The following is a 16,952-nucleotide window of genomic DNA, read 5'->3' on the forward strand; positions in this document are numbered from 1 at the left end:
TCGTGCATGGGGAAGGGATGCCCGAGACTACAAACACCACAATGCCTTGCGCTCTCAATCAGCGCACCTGTGGCAATGATGAACCCAAATTAATTCCTTGAGGCGGGGCTTTGCGTGGGAATAAAAGTGTACAACTCAAGTGTATGAGGAGGGAATGGTAGATGTGGGGAATGGAGAGAGGGAAAGATATGAAGCTTAGTTGCTATCAGGTTGCTTTCAAGCAGTTGCAAGATTGCAAGGAGGAGGCAGTAGATGGTGTTTTCCCCCAGTTGATTATTGTGCCTGAGGCAGAAAGGATGAATGAGGTGTTCGGTGAAACTTTTGGATCATTGCCTCTTTTGGCTCCTGTAAGGAAATTCAAAAGACAACCCTCTGGCCATTACACAAGTAAAGATGTGCAGGACTTGTTTGGCAAGAGGCGAGCAGCTAATGCAAGAGAGCGCAGTAGGGTGAGACGGGCATAAAAATATATATATTATTTTCCCCCCAATAATTTAGTTTTATATATTCTTGAGCTATAAATTTTGAAGTTTGAAAATTATGAGATTCCTGAATGATTTATGGCTTAAATGTGTCCTCATTTGGAGTTATATATAGTCTAGCTGGATTAGTTGTTCACACGCAAAATATTCTGTTAACTTCTATAACATGTTCTATAACTATTAGTGCCTCTCTTATATACTGATGACTTAAAATATTTTCATTATAGGTGTATTAATAATTTGCATAGGTTAGTAAATGCCTCAATGTAACAGTTTTTATATTACAGTTGAAGTACATAAGAAACTGTCAGGAAACTACCATGGGATTGTTGGAAATGCATTAAGCAGCGATGTAGTTATGCTTATTGTACACTCAGTTTATACTTAGTTTATACTTAGTGTATGCTTGGTAATTGATTTAATTCCTTTTGTGGGTGGTGCTGGGCGAGGTAACTATGACAGACAATTAGAATAGGGAAAGCAAGTTGGGTAGGGTTTTAAGAGGCTTGTGTAATTAAGTCCTGAAGCCCACATGAATTGGATGCGAGTATTTAAATTGGCATGGTGTTTCTCTGGTAATTTATGATAGTTTCAGAATTTGGACTTTTCAAAGACAGTCTGCTAATTCCATCAGAGACTTTTCAAACTACAGGTTCCAAAATTTTTAAGACCATCCATATTCATTTCATTATTTGACTTTAAAGTCCTTTGATAGAGTGGGATTTGAACTTGCATTTCTAGATCAATGTCCAGAACTCAATCCCTATAACTCAATTGAATAAATAGAAAAAACTTAAATCTTAAAATTGTTTATGATCTGTGTGGTTATGAATTATTTCTGGGTTAATGCAGATTTGGTTAAAATGAGATGAGATATAATTGTCCAGATTTGAATACTGTAATTACATTTTGATTATTTTTTTGCTTGTAAAGTGGAAGTTATCAAATGTTCTTCATCCTGGAAGCAAAAGCTTTTGAACATTTAAGAGTTGCCATATTCACTAAATATTATTTAAGCTAGCACATTAAAATTCACTGCCAGCAAATAATCATCAGGTTATGTTAGACAAATGAAACTGAAATGGTTTCTTGCTGACTTTGCTATTTGATTGTATTTTATCCTTTAATTTATTAGTGAAAACCTACTCAAATAGAGGCTGTGATGCTCTTCTTGTGCAGTTTCTGAGAAAATATGTAATAATTTCAGATCCAGAGCATAAATGGTGGTTTTTCAATGCTCAAGAGTGTTGTGCCCTTGATTGCTAAAGATCGAAAACCAAGCAAAGTTCACGTGCTCAGAGCTGCATCAGAATATATTCGCCTGCTACATATTATTTTGGAGGAGTCCGGGGGTACTGAAGTAAGGATTATTGGCTTTATTTATTTTAATTTATTTTATTTATTTATTTTAATTTTATTTTTTACAAAGAATTTCATCCATTATTTAACATGTGCGAAAAGGAGTAGGAAGAAGTGTAAACTTATTTAATCCTACCCCCATTCCCTAATCAATATTTATCAAGTATTGTCTATAATAACTAATACCTAAAATACATATATAACTACATATATACTCACTCACCCCTACAATCATATGAATATACCTATTTACACAATAATGTCTATATTAACTACATCTGATATATATACATACATTAGGCCAATCATATATATACATATACCCGACCATTTACATACAAAATATAAATACAAATATAGTCACCCACCCGTATAATAAGTCAGATATGAATACAAAAATACTCGTACACCCTTGTATGTTCATATAGATATACTTATTTAAATAATGATGTGTTATTATATGTAGACCCCTGGTGACTGTTAATCCCCCTCCTCACTGTACCTAGAAAAAATCATGTGTTTATATTTGTTTTTAAACTGGATGATGTTTGAACATTGTTTTAATTCCGCATTCATTCTGTTCCATAGCTTTACTCCACTGATTGATATAGAAAATCTTTTCATTGTTGTTCGAGTATTGTGAATCTTGAAATTTAATGTTCCCCTTAAATTATAACCCCCCTCTCTTTCATAAAACATTTCCTGTAAGTTACTTGGTAGCAAATTGTTTCTCACTTTGTACATGGATTGAGCTGTTTGATATTCCACAATGTCATAACATTTGATTATTTTAGACTTTATAAATAATGAGTTGGTGTGTTCACAAAAACCGACATTATGAATTATTCTAATGGCTCTTTTTTGCAGTATGAATAGTGGTTGTAGTGAACTTATGTATGTACTTCCCACACCGCTATACAATAACTTAAATAAGGTGAAACTAGTGAACAGAACAGAATGCAAAGTGATTTGTTATCTAGGAAATGTTTTGCTTTGGCCAGAACTGAAATGCTTCTAGGTACTTTACTGTGGATATGTTTAATGTGAGATTTCCAGCAATTTTTTTCATCTATTATCACCCCAAGGAATTTAGTTTCATTTACTCTTTCTATATTAATACCCTCTATCTGTACCTGTGCTTGATTGTTTATTTTACTGTTCCCCAAATATCATAATTTTTGTTTTGCTCAAGTTTAGTGATAATTTGTTAATGTCAAACTATTTTTTAATTTTGCAAAATTCTGAGGTGATACTGTCCAAAAGTTGCTGTAAATTTTCACCAGAACCAAGAATGTTAGTGTCATCAGCAAATAGGATGAATTTCAATATTTTTGATAATTTACATATATCATTGATGTAGATGATGAAGAGTTTAGGACCCAACACTGACCCCTGGGGGACTCCACACACAATGTCCAAACATCCAGTCTGATATTCTCCCATCTTCACGAATTGTTTCCTGTTCTTTAAATAACTTCTAACCCACTCTAAAGCCAACTCCCTAATCCCATATAGTTCCAATTTATTGATTAATATTTCATGATTTATTGTATCGAATGCTTTTTTTAGATCAATTCATACCCCAACAGCATAGTTCTTTTTATCTATAGAATTTGTGATTTGTTCAATGAGTTTATTTATCCCTCTCTTCAATTATGGAATTGAATAGTTGTACAACATTGAAATAGGTTTGATCCAACTTGCCTATGCTGACAGATACCCCATCTATGCTAGTCCCAGCTGTCTGCATTTGGCCCATTTACCTCAAAACCCCCTAAACATTCCCTATATGGAGAAAGATTCAGAGACTTTGAGCTTGTATGTTGTTAAACTATTTTAATGGATGGGATATCTGTCCAAATCTCAGAAAGGCCTCTGCACAACCAATGATGACTTTGAACTATGGTTATGTGAAGTGAGATACACAGTAACATTTGTGGTCTGCTTCAAACTGTTTATTCACAAAATAATGGTATATGTCTTGAAAAGTGACCAGGGAACAAGAAATGGCCAGCAATGCCTTCCGTGGGGAAATAAAAGGAATATATGAGATGACAAAATTATTTATCAGTCTCGACCTACTAATGTAGCTATTTTGGGTAAGAAGGAACTGCAGATGCTGGAGTAACTCAGCAGTGCAGGCAACATCTCTGGTGAGAAGGAATGGGTGATGTTTTGGGTCGAGACCCTTCTTCAGAGTGGTTAGGGATAAGAGAAATGAGAGATATAGACAGTGAAGTGGAGAGATAAAAAAAACAATGAATGAGAGATATGCAAAAAAGTAAAGATGATAAAGGAAACGGGTCTGAAGAAGGATCTCGACCTGAAATGTCACCCATTCGTTCTCTCCAGAGATGCTGCCAGTCCACAGGAAATAGACTATTGACTGACATCTATTAAAAACCCACTGACTCCCACAACTATATCGACTAAAACTATTTTAATGGATGGGACTTCTTCCTACCCTGCTTCCTGCAAAGACCCTACTCCCAATTCCTCCGTCTACGCCGCAACTGCGCCCAAGATGAGGTGTTCCATAGAAAAACATCCAACATGTCCTCATTCTTTAGGGAACAGGGGTTCCCCTCTCCCATCATAGATGAGGTCCTCACTCATGTCTCCTCTGCACCCTGCAGCTCCGCCCTTGCTCCCTCTCCCCCGAGTCACAACAGAGACAGAGTTCCCCTAGTCCTTACCTTCCACCCCATCAGCCGTCACATTCAATACATAATCCTCCAAATGTTTCCACCACCTCCAACGGGATCCCACCACTAACCACGTTTTCCCATCTACACCCCTTTCCACCTTCCGCAGAGACCGTTCTCTCTGCAACTCCCTTGTTAACTCATCCCTTCCCACCCAAACCACCCCCTCCACAGGTACCTTCACTTGTCGCTGTACCTCCTCCCTCGACTCTGCCCAGGGACCCCGGCAGTCCTTTCAGGTTAGGCAGAGGTTCACTTCAACCTCCTCCAACCTCATCGTCTGGATCCGTTGTTCACGATGAGGACTTGTACATCTGCGAGACCAAACACAGACTGGGCGATTGTTTCGCGGAATACCTTCGCTCAGCCCCCGTGAACCAACCTGATCTCCCGGTTGCTAGACACTTTAATTCTTCTTTCCATTCCTCCACAGACCTTTCTGTCCTCAGTCTCCTCCATTGTCAGAGTGAGGCTAAATGCAAATTGGAGGAACAGCATCTCAAATTTTGCTTGGGCAGCTTACAGCCCAGTGGTATGAATATCGATTTCTCTCACTTCAGGTATCCCCGGCATTTCCTCTCTCTCTATCCCTCCCCCACCCAAGTCATTTTCACCCTACAGACAGCTAACAACGGCCTGTTTCCTTTATCACCGTTACTTTTTTGCATATCTTTCATTCATTGTTCTTTATCTCTCCACATCACCATCTATATTTCTCATTTCCATTATCGCTAACCAGTCTGAAGAAACGTCACCCATTCCTTTTCTCCAGCGATGCTGCGTCTCCCACTGAGTTACTCCAGCTTTTTGTGCCTATCTTAGATATTTTGGGTACTGACATGTATTTCATCAAAGCTAATGCCGGAAGCTAAAAAGACAATAAAATATTAATAAATATGCATTTAATTATGGAAAATCCATTTCAGCTTTGTGTTGCCCAGGGACTGCTGGGTCAGTATTAAAATTACATCATTATTAAAAGGGTTTTTTTCTTTCCAAGTTGTCTGTTCTAATCCTTTGTATTTTCCTTTTCCTTTTGGAAATGTTTGGAGAGATATGGGCCAAATGTAAGCTAACGGGACCAGCTTAAAGAGGGAATCTTTGGAGTCAAGTTGCATCAAAGGGTCTATTTCTGAGCTGATTGATTCTATGACTATATATTTGATTTGGCTTTGATAATATTGTGACCTAATATTTGTTATTTTTGGGACAGGAGATTGCAGACAAAAACAATAATTCACTACTTCCTAACTTGGGGGAGTCAGAGTTGTTGGTGAACTGTGTACCATCAGGAAGCAACCTTGCTATGCATCTGCCCAACCAACAAGAGGACTACATGGGAAGTCACCTCCAGTCCTTGGCTTATGAAGATGCACACAATATTTTGGGTGATGGTATCCTGCCCTTTCTGGGAATTGTCCAACTACATGATGGAAGCTTGGTAACGTATTTAATACTACATCTATTTTTTTCCTATTTTGCAAACCACAGCAATGCCTATATCTCAAATGGCAGGTGTACTTTGGGCATATGTGTACTGTGCACAGTCAGTTGATCAAGTGGGAAAAGAGAAAAGAATAAAAAAGAAGATTGCCCATGAATTTATAATATTGGTTAACTTCAAATCCATGTGTTTAAAATGTTTTGATTTGTAGAGCTGTTGGTTTTGATCCTGGTTTAAACCTACGTGAAATATTAATTTTTTGAAAGTGTTCATTGATGGATTCGTTGATTGAGAAAAGGACATCATTTCCGAGACTGGAGAAAGACTCCATGGTCTTCATAAAGTGGAATTATTACAACAAAAGAGACCATTCAGTCCTTTGAATCCGTGCTAGCTCTTTGCAGAATTAGTACAATTTCTTATTTTCCCAGCATCATTAGTTTTTAATTAACACAGAGGGAGGTCAATCAACTTGTTAAGTTCATGAAGCCAGCTCTTTCTTCACTGCCTTACAAATGCTATCCCTTAATTCAACAAGAAAACCTCTTCACCCAGAAGAGGTGGCATTGCAGCCAGGAGCTGTTCAATCCTGACCTCTGGTGCTGTCCAAGTGGTGGTTACACATTCTCCCTGCGACCAAGTGGGTTTCCTCCCACATCCAAATGCCATGTGTGTTTGTGGGTTTATTAGCCTCTGTATGTTGCCCATAGTGTGTAGGGAGTGGATGAGAATGTGGAATAACATTGAAATAGTGTGAATAGGTGATCAATGACCGGCATGGACATGTTGGCTGAAGGGCCTGTTTCCATGTTGTATCTTGCAATCAAATCAAATATGTGGTTAGAATGCAGACCACATGGAATAGTTGATTCATTTGATTTGTTTAAATGGCATTGTGGAAAAGTGGGACTAAGTTTCTCTAAACTAAAGTTCTGTGTATTAAGTGTTTAATGTCATTTGTGAGGAGGAGTGAGGCCAGCAGAGACCACTTGGGTTGAATGACTTGCTTCTGTTCATTGTAGTTCCTGGGGCATCGTTGTCACGGTCATTTCATGTTCTGATTCCATTTCAGATATTCCAAGCAAATGAAGGTTCTGGTTCCAATGTAGCAATCAGATTAAGCCTGGACTAGCACAAGGTGAGAAGCTCCCAGCCCCATACACCATTGGACAATTGGAAATAACTTTGGTGACATTAAACTTTAGAATGTTGGGTTGAGGTCGAACCTTGGAACAGGCCCTTAATGATGAGCACCTGACTTCTTAGTTTCAAATCCACAAGAGTTGCTTAAATATCCATTTTTGTATCTGGCTAAGATGATACATAAATGTGTATCTGATTGTATCCAAATCTACAGCTAAGTTTAGTTAGTCGATTCAAGGCAGGACTGCTGGATTAATAATTGAAAAATTCCATCCAGGTGCCAAGAGTGTTTAATTGTCATAGGTGCCAAAACAATGAAATTCCAGCTGTGCTGTTGCCTTCAATAAAAGTAACCCTATGGCAGGAAGGATGGGAGGCTTCTGAAAGTGTGAATAGGAAGTTTACCAGAATGTTGCCAGGATTAAGCGGTATTGGGACAGACTTAGATTGTTTTCTCTGGAACACCAGAGATTATGGGGAGACCTGATAGAAGTATATAAAATTATGAGAGGGTAGACTGTCAGCCTTTTTCCCAGAATGGAAAATAATCAAATACTGAGCTTTAAGATGAGAGGGGCAAAGTTTAAAGAAGATGTGTGCCTAAATGCAGTTACCCAGTATGGCAGCAGCATTAGTGGTTGAGGCAGATATAATAGTGGTATTTAAGAGCTTTTGGATAAACATATTGATTTGGATTATGCACAGATAGATAAGAGATGGTCATGGCATCATCTTCGGCACAGATATTGTGGGGGGAAGGGCCTGTTCTGTGTTCTATGTCACACAGTGCTGGCTTGAATATTGTGGTCAAGATTAGACAAAGGTTACTCTGGATTCTTCACAAATGGAAGATATTTTATTCAGGTCGATTTATTCACAAAATGCTGGAGTAACTCAGCAGGTCGGGCAGCATCTCGGGAGAGAAGGAATGCGTGACGTTTCGGGTCGAGACCCTTCTTCAGACTGAATATTTTATTCAGGTCTCCTCAGGTCTCCTCAGCTTCCAATAATTATCTGAATTATTAATATCAGAAACTTTGAGCAAAACTGATAACTTTGTATTTTATGAATTTGAGGATTTCACGGGTGATGTAGCATCCAACAATGAAATTATATGTGGTTTTTGAGAAGGGATTTGTGATGCCGTACAAGAAACTATTGGTGATTTGGATAAGTACAGTCAGTGTACAATATTTGCATGTATTTAGTATGACTACATTGGAGGAAACTCTACCAATTAAATAGCAGGATATAACCATTAGAGTGCCATAAAAGTCAGCGTATGGAATTTGTTATTTGCAGATTCTTTCAATAGGGTCACTGACTGCATCACAAAAGTATAAAAAGAAAATTCCATGGAAAGTAAACTGAGGATAAATGTTTGAGGTTGTAAAGACCAGTCAATGGGAGTGACAGGGGGCAGATTAAATATTAAGCAGTGAAGTGTACAATAACCACTTTGAGGGAATGAAATGTCACTGAAAATACCTTGGAAAGTGAAAGAGCATCCTTGTACTTGAGTCAAAGAAAATGGACAATGGGATTAGGAAATCAATCCTTGCAGGGACCTGACATGACATAGCCCTCAGTACCACGCCTGGTACCACAATTTCCTTGTCGTAACATATACATTTTCTTGGAGTCAGTGAAACAAAAGGTCATTGGTTTTGATTCTTCGTGGGGGGGGGGGGGGGGCGGGGGGGAGGAGGGGAGGGCGGTGGTGGGAGTTGATCTTACTGGAACAATTAGTACATTGTATAGGTTTGAATTTTAATAGAATCAAAGGTAATCTCATTACAATGTGTAAGATTCTGAGAGGGCTCGGCAGATAAATGACGGGAGAATTAAACTTCATAAAAGTGCTGGACAAACTCAGTGGGTCAGGCAGCATCCATGAAGAATATGGATAGGTGACGTTTTGGATCAGTATTCTTCTTCAACCACCCACTTAACTGGTCTATGACCTTTTACAATCCCTTGCCATTCCTCCTTGCAGCTTATTTCAACTGCTTTCTTCAGAAAGGTCCTAGCCTGAAACATTTGGGAGGGAACAGCAGATGCTGGTTTACACTGGAGATAAACACACAATGCTGGAGTAACTTAGCGGGACAGGCAGCATCTCTAGAGGGAAGGAATGGGTGACATTTCGGGTCAAGGTCTGAAGAAAGGTCCTGACCTAAAATGTCACTCGTTCCTTCTCTCCAGAGATGCTGCCTGCCCCCCTGAGTTACATCAGCTTTTTGTGTCTATTCTAACCTAAAATGTTGCCTGTCCATAGTTTCAAGAGATGCTGCCTGACCTATTTAGTGCAAGATAAAGTCTGATTAAAGTTTGTTCAAAGGACTCCGATGAAGTAGATTGGAGGTTAGTACTGCTCTCTGGCTGGTGATAGAATGGTTCAGTTGCCTGATAACAGCCAGGAAGAAACTGTCCCTGAATCTGGAGGTGTGCAATTTCACACTTCTGTACCTCTTGCCTGATGGGAGAGGGGAGAAGAGGGAGTGATCGGGGTGAGACTGGTCCTTGATTATGTTGCTGGCCTTGCCGAGGCAGCGTGAAGTGTAAATGCAATCAATGGAAGGGAGGTTGGTTTGTGTACTGGTCTGGGTTATGTCTGCAACTGTCTGCAGTTTCTTGCGGTCTTGGATGAAGCTGTACCCAAACCAGGCTGTGATAAAATGTTTTCTATGGTGCATCTGTAGAAGTTGGTGGGAGTTATTGGGGACATGTCGAGCATCCTCGGGATCCATTGCATGGCCATTGCTTATCTGTTCAGAACAAAGCTTCCTAAATAACACCCATGCGGTTACAAGCACTATGGGTTAAGTTTCTATCATATTGTCTATTATTTATGCTTTGGCCTTGAGAAATCTAAGTTTAAAAACCCATGACGGCAGCCTTAGTCAGAGAATGATGTCTCCTAGTGGTTTACAATGTACCATCCTTTAACTAACTTGTTTCTAATCTTATTTTTGTTACAGATCCTAAAACAACTGATATTAATGGTGGAAAATACCTGGATTAAATGTATAAAATTGCAAGTGATGGAACTGTAAATGTTAGTTGTGCAACATTAAAAGAAATAATTCATTTATTTTGTAGTGCATGGATGATTTGTTTGACTTTTAAATTGTGTTTAATCAAATCATTTTGGTTTGGACTTGTTTTGTCATCTTTACATAAGATCTTTTAGATTCAAATTATGACCTATCAGAAAATAAGAACTAGCGGCGTCAGTTTTGTTCATGAGTTTACCAGTGATGGGGGGCTTCGGGACAGAGGGGGGAAAACAGGAAGAGCAGTCATGGGGTAAAAACAAGGTTGCACTCAGTCACAACCATGATCAATAGTTTATCACATGGACACTGAGGAATATTGAAGGATTCCGAGGAAATTTGAGGAGTTAGGACCCTCGTCATAGGAGCACCACAAGGCTGCGTACTCTCCCCACTTCTTTACTCTCTCTACACCAATAACTGCACCTCCACAGACTCCTCTGTCAAGCTCCTCAAGTTTGAAGATGACACAACCCTGATAGGACTGATCCAGGATGGGGAGGAATCTGCCTAGAGACAGGAAGTGACACAGCTGGCGTCCTGGTGCCTTCGCAACAACCCGGAACTCGATGCTCTTGACAGTGGAACTGATTGTAGACTTTAGGAGAGCTCCCCCTCCACCCCCCCCCCCCCCCCCCCACTCACCATCAACAAGACCACAGTCACATCTGTGGAGTCATTTAAGTTCCTTGGAACCATCATCTCCAGGGACCTTGCATGGGGGGCCACCATCGACTCCACAGTCAAAAAGGCCCAACAGAGGATGTACTTCCTGCAGCAGATGAGGAAATACAATCTGCCACAGGCAATGATGGTCCAATTCTCTACTGCTATCATAGAGTCTGTCCTCACTTTCTCCATCATGGTCTGGTTTGGCTCAGCCACTAAGCACGACATCCGGAGGCTGCAATGGATCGTTTGATCAGCTGAGAAGGTTGTTGGCTGCAACCTTCCCCCCCATTGATGAACTGTACACTGCAAGGGTCAGGAAGTGAATGGGCAAGATCATCTCTGACCCCTCTCACCTTGGCCACAAACTCTTTGAAGCACTTCCCTCTGGAAGGTGACTCCGGACTGTCAAAGCAGCCACAGCCAGACATAAAAACAGCTTTTGTTCCATGAGTGATAGCTCTACTCAATAACCAAAAGTCTGTTGTCTCTTTATGCTCTGGTTTATTTCACTCACATGTTTAAACTGCGATGATGTATTCGTAATGTTTTTATGTTTTATTCCTAATTGTTACTGCATATTCATGTTACTTGTGAGCGGAGCACCAAGGCACATTCCTTGTATGTGTATATACTTGGCCAATAAACTTATTCATTCATTCATTCATTCATTTAACAGAAGTTTCAAAATGAGTAAACTACAAATAGATGATCCATAAATGTTTAGTGGAAGGTGACACCTTTAGCCTGAATCACTTCAGATCTGCCCCTGACCCTGACTGCAGCTACCTGCATCTCTTGTCAAGAAAAAGCATGTGGTCCTGTGGGAGACAGTGGACCAAACTTGCACAGAGCTGTGTCCTCACCAATACGCACTCAATGGCAACATTTAGGAGAAGCGGATAAATAATTTAAGTGGAGGATTTGCAGGGCTCTGTGGAACTTGTGTGGAGAATGGAATAAATGGGTAGCGTTATCAGGTAGGCTGGCAGATGGAATAAATGGGTAGCGTTATCAGGTAGGCTGGCAGATGGAATAAATGGGTAGCGTTATCAGGTAGGCTAGCAGAGAGATGAGGACGCATTGAGGTTCTCTCCACCTGATATACACGTACATGCCAAGTGCATGCCAATATACACGTACATGCCAAGTGCATGCCAATATACACGTACATGCCAAGTGCATCAACTGTCATGGGGCTGTCATTCAGATGGGTTATGTCTCTTTCTAATGTGTTATTTCAATGATCATATTAAATATGGAAGGTGTAAATATTCCCATTCGATCAAAGAAAGCAAAACGCAACGCAAAAGCTTTTCACTGTACCTCGGTACACGTGACAATAATAAGCTAAACTAAACCTTCGCTCAGTGTGCCAGGTACAGACACCTGCAACCCAGACAGCCCGGTGTCTCGGCCCACGGCGCGGGCTGGACGTCTGCAATGCCCGTCCCACGGGAAGAAGAAAACTGGCATTTAATCTTTAAGAAAAATGTATTTTAACGAAGACTCTAGAAAAAGTTACTTCAAATTATATACCGACACTGAAATAATTCCTGTCTTTCACATTGATTTTTAAAGCAGAGTCTTGCAAATTTTATAAAGTCTAAACCACTTCTTGCCACCCACCTTTTTCCACAAACATTACTGTGCCTCTACATTAAGCAATGGTATTCTAAACTTCCACTGATCAAGTTCACTACTTCAAAGAAAGAGAAATGAAGCTTGCAACTATTTCAGTTACATTGTGTGGCTGACTCCTTGTTTCATGAAGGCCAATTCCTGCCTTCTCTGGAAACAAAACTGCTACACCAACTGCTACATCGATGTTGAGACGATACCTTGCCTTGTAAATGTCAAATAAAAGAACCTAATGTTTCCAACTTCCATGGAGCAACAACAAAAGGCCAACGCAGCCTGAACTCACCGAGCTCCTCCAGCGCCTCGATTCCAGCGCCTGTCCTCCCTGTGTTGACCAGTTATCCCGTGAGTTCCACTTTAATCTGTGCAGTTGGAATGTTTTAGACTGTCAGGAGATATAGTTGCCGTTGTGAAGAAGGGTCTCGATCGAAACGTCGCCCATTCCTTCTCTCCAGAGATGCTGCCTGTCCATATAACCATATAACCATATAACAACTACAGCATGGAAACAGGCCTGTCCGGCCCTACCAGTCCATGCCGACCATTCTCCCTGACCTAGTCTCATCTACCTGCACTCAGACCATAACCCTCTAATCCCCTCCTATCCATATACCTATCCAATTTACTCTTAAATAATAAAATCGAGCCAGCCTCCACCACTTCCACCGGAAGCCCATTCCATACAGCCACCACCCTCTGAGTAAAGAAGTTACCCCTCATGTTACCCCTAAACTTTTGTCCCTCAATTCTGAAGCTATGTCCCCTTGTTGGAATCTTCCCCACTCTCAAAGGGAAAAGCCTACCCACATCAACTCTGTCCGTCCCTCTCAAAATTTAAAAAACCTCTATCAAGTCCCCCCTCAACCTTCTACGCTCCAAAGAATAAAGACCCAACCTGTTCAACCTCTCTCTGTAGCCTAAGTGCTGAAACCCAGGCAACATTCTAGTAAATCTCCTCTGTACCCTCTCCATTTTGTCGACATCCTTCCTATAATTTGGCGACCAGAACTGCACACCATACTCCAGATTCGGCCTCACCAATGCCCTGTACAATTTTAACATTACATCCCAACTTCTATACTCGATGCTCTGATTTATAAAGGCAAGCATACCAAACGCCTTCTTCACCACCCTATCCACATGAGATTCCACCTTCAGGGAACAATGCACAGTTATTCCCAGATCCCTCTGTTCCACTGCATTCCTCAATTCCCTACCATTTACCCTGTACGTCCTATTTTGATTTGTCCTACCAAAATGCAACACCTCACACTTATCAGCATTAAACTCCATCTGCCATCTTTCAGCCCACCCTTCCAAAAGGCCCAAGTCTCTCTGTAGACTTTGAAACTCTACTTCATTATTAACTACATCACCTATCTTAGTATCATCTGCATATTTACTAATCCAATTTGCCACACCATCATCCAGATCATTAATGTAAATGACAAACAACAGTGGACCCAACACAGATCCTTGGGGTACTCCACTAGACACTGGCCTCCAACCTGACATACAATTGTCAACCATTACCCTCTGGTATCTCCCATTCAGCCATTGTTGAATCCATCTTGCAACCTCACTGTTAATACCCAACGATTTAACCTTCTTAATCAACCTTCCATGTGGAACCTTGTCAAATGCCTTACTGAAGTCCATATAGACAACATCCACAGCCTTGCCCTTGTCAATTTCCCTGGTAACCTCTTCAAAAAATTCAAGAAGATTAGTCAAACATGACCTTCCAGGCACAAATCCATGTTGACTGTTTCTAATCAGGCCTTGTTTATCCAAATAATTATATATATTGTCCCTAAGTATCTTTTCCATTAATTTTCCCACCACAGACGTCAAACTAACAGGTCTATAATTGCTAGGTTTACTTTTAGAACCTTTTTTAAACAAAGGCACAACATGCGCAATGCGCCAATCTTCCGGCACCATCCCCGTTTCTAATGACGTTTGAAATATTTCCGTCATAGCCCCTGCTATTTCTGCACTAACTTCCCTCAATGTCTTAGGGAATATCCTATCAGGACCTGGAGACTTATCCACTTTTATATTTTTCAAAAGTGTCCGTACCTCCTCTTCTTTAATCCTCATAATTTCCATCACTACTCTACTTGTTTCGTTTACCTCACATAATTCAATATCCTTCTCCTCGGTGAATACCGAAGAAAAGAAATTGTTTAATATCTCCCCCATTTCTTCCGGCTCAGCACATAGCTGTCCACTCTGACTCTAATGGACAAATTTTATCCCTCACTATCCTTTTGCTATTGACATATCTGTAGAACCCCTTGGGGTTTACTTTTACATTACTTGCCAAAGCAGCCTCATATCTTTTTTTCGCTTTTCTAATTTCCTTCTTAAGATTCCTTTTACATTCTTTATATGCCTCAAGAACCTCATTTACTCCCTGCCGCTTATATTTATTGTATATCTCCCTCTTTTTCCGAACCAAGTGTCCAATTTCCCTGGAAAACCACGGCTCTTTCAAATTATTATTCTTTCCTTTCCACCGAACAGGGACATAAAGACTCTGTACTCTCAAAATTTCACCTTTAAATATCCTCCATTTCTCTATTATATCCTTTTCATAAAACAAAAAGTTCCATTTCACTCCTTTTAAATCCTTTCTCATCTCCTCAAAATTAGCCTTTCTCCAATCCAAAATCTCAACCCTTGGTCCAGATTTGACCTTCTCCATAATGATATTGAAACTAATGGCATTATGATCACTAGACCCAAAGTGCTCCTCAACACATACCTCCGTCACCTGACCCATCTCATTTCCTAACAGGAGGTCCAACACTGCCCCTTCTCTGGTAGGCACCTCTACGTATTGCTGCAAAAAACTATCCTGCACACATTTTACAAACTCCAAACCATCCAGCCCTTTAACAGAATGTGATTCCCAGTCTATATACGGAAAATTGAAATCACCCACAATCACCACTCTGTGCTTACTACTAATATCTGCTATCTCCTACTAACAGCCTCCTTAATCGAGCCTTCTAGTCTGTCCTGCCAAAGCACTGCTGTGATATCCTCCCTGACAAGCAATGCAACACCCCCACCTCTTGCCCCATCGATTTTATCACATCTGAAACAATGAAATCCTGGAATATTTAATTGCCAATCGCAACCCTCCTGCAACCATGTTTCACTAATCGCCACAACATCATACTTCCAGATGTCAATTCAGGCTCTAAGCTCATCCACCTTTCTTACAATGCTCCTAGCATTAAAATATACACATTTAAGGGACCCATCATTTCTTATTCTCAGGTTATTTCTTTTCCCTTCTTTCTCTCCTACATATTGGGTCTGAGTGTTTCCCTTTTCTGCCTCCTGCCTCACACACTGCCTATTAGCTATCTGTGTTTGAGTCCCTCCCCCCAACCGTACTAGTTTAAAGTCTCCGCAATTACCTTAGCAAATCTCCCCGCCAGGATATTGGTTCCCCTCAGGTTCAGATGCAACCCGTCCTTTTTGTACAGGTCATACTTCCCCCAGAAGAGGTCCCAATGATCCAGAAACTTGAAACCCTGCTCCCTGCACCAGTTCCTCAGCCACGTATTTGTCCCGCTGAGTTACTCCAGCATTTTGTGAATAAAAGCAGTGAGAGGTGATCGGATTGTCCCAGGGGTGGGCAGGGGAGAGCTCTGTAGGCATTCTTTATGTTGGTATACTATGCTGTTATATTATGCTGCCTGTCCCGCTGAGTTACTCCAGCATTTTGTGTCTACCTCCAATTTAGACCAACATCTGCAGTTCTTTCCTACATATTTCGCCGAAGTTTATTCTTGCAGTTTGGGGTTTTGTGTACTTTTTGTGGTTTCTACTTTTCACAGTAACATTAAGTCACCTTTATATAGTAATGAATATCATATTTGTTTCAGTTTTACCTGGAAATTACATTCTGGGATTTTCGATGCTGTACACATTTATAGAGAATGTACGTACCACCGAAGCAGTCTCTCTGCCAACTACCCATTTACACTAATTCAATGTTTTATTGTCCCCACATTCTCAGTAACATCCCCACCCCTCATCCCACTCGACCCCTCACTTATATACTAGGGATTAACCAACCAGCGCACACACATATCCTTATAAATGCTGGAACAAACTGGAGCACCGAAGGGAAACGTACAGTCACAGGAAGAGCATGCAAACTCCATACAGACAGCACCCGGGGTCAGGATAGAACCTGAGTCTCTGGCACTGGGAGGCAGCAGCTCCACCCGCTGTTCCCCATTAAAAATGGATGCATTCTGAACAAGGACACGTACCGGAGCAACTCAGCGGCTCAGGCAGCAGGTAAACAAGGGTAGGCGACGTGTCAGGCTGGGAACCTTGATAACCTCTGATATTGTGTTCACTACATGCAATGTTAAAAATGTTTAAATATCGGTGTTTTTCTACCAAATAACTATTGCCATTAAGT

At 40.6% G+C, this 16,952-nt stretch overlaps 1 protein-coding gene across 1 annotated transcript; it reads left to right on the forward strand.

Moving 5' to 3' along the window:
* The first annotated feature begins 170 nt into the window (after positions 1-170).
* On the forward strand, positions 171-7,122 carry figla (folliculogenesis specific bHLH transcription factor). The gene is made up of 4 exons (XM_078429015.1): positions 171-449; positions 1,690-1,842; positions 5,763-5,987; positions 7,063-7,122. Exons 1-4 carry the CDS (start codon positions 171-173, stop codon positions 7,120-7,122), a joined length of 717 nt encoding a protein of 238 aa, XP_078285141.1.
* The last annotated feature ends 9,830 nt before the right edge of the window (positions 7,123-16,952 follow it).

Source organism: Rhinoraja longicauda, chromosome 36, assembly GCF_053455715.1.
Source record: "Rhinoraja longicauda isolate Sanriku21f chromosome 36, sRhiLon1.1, whole genome shotgun sequence".
NCBI classification, from domain to species: Eukaryota; Metazoa; Chordata; class Chondrichthyes; order Rajiformes; family Arhynchobatidae; genus Rhinoraja; species Rhinoraja longicauda.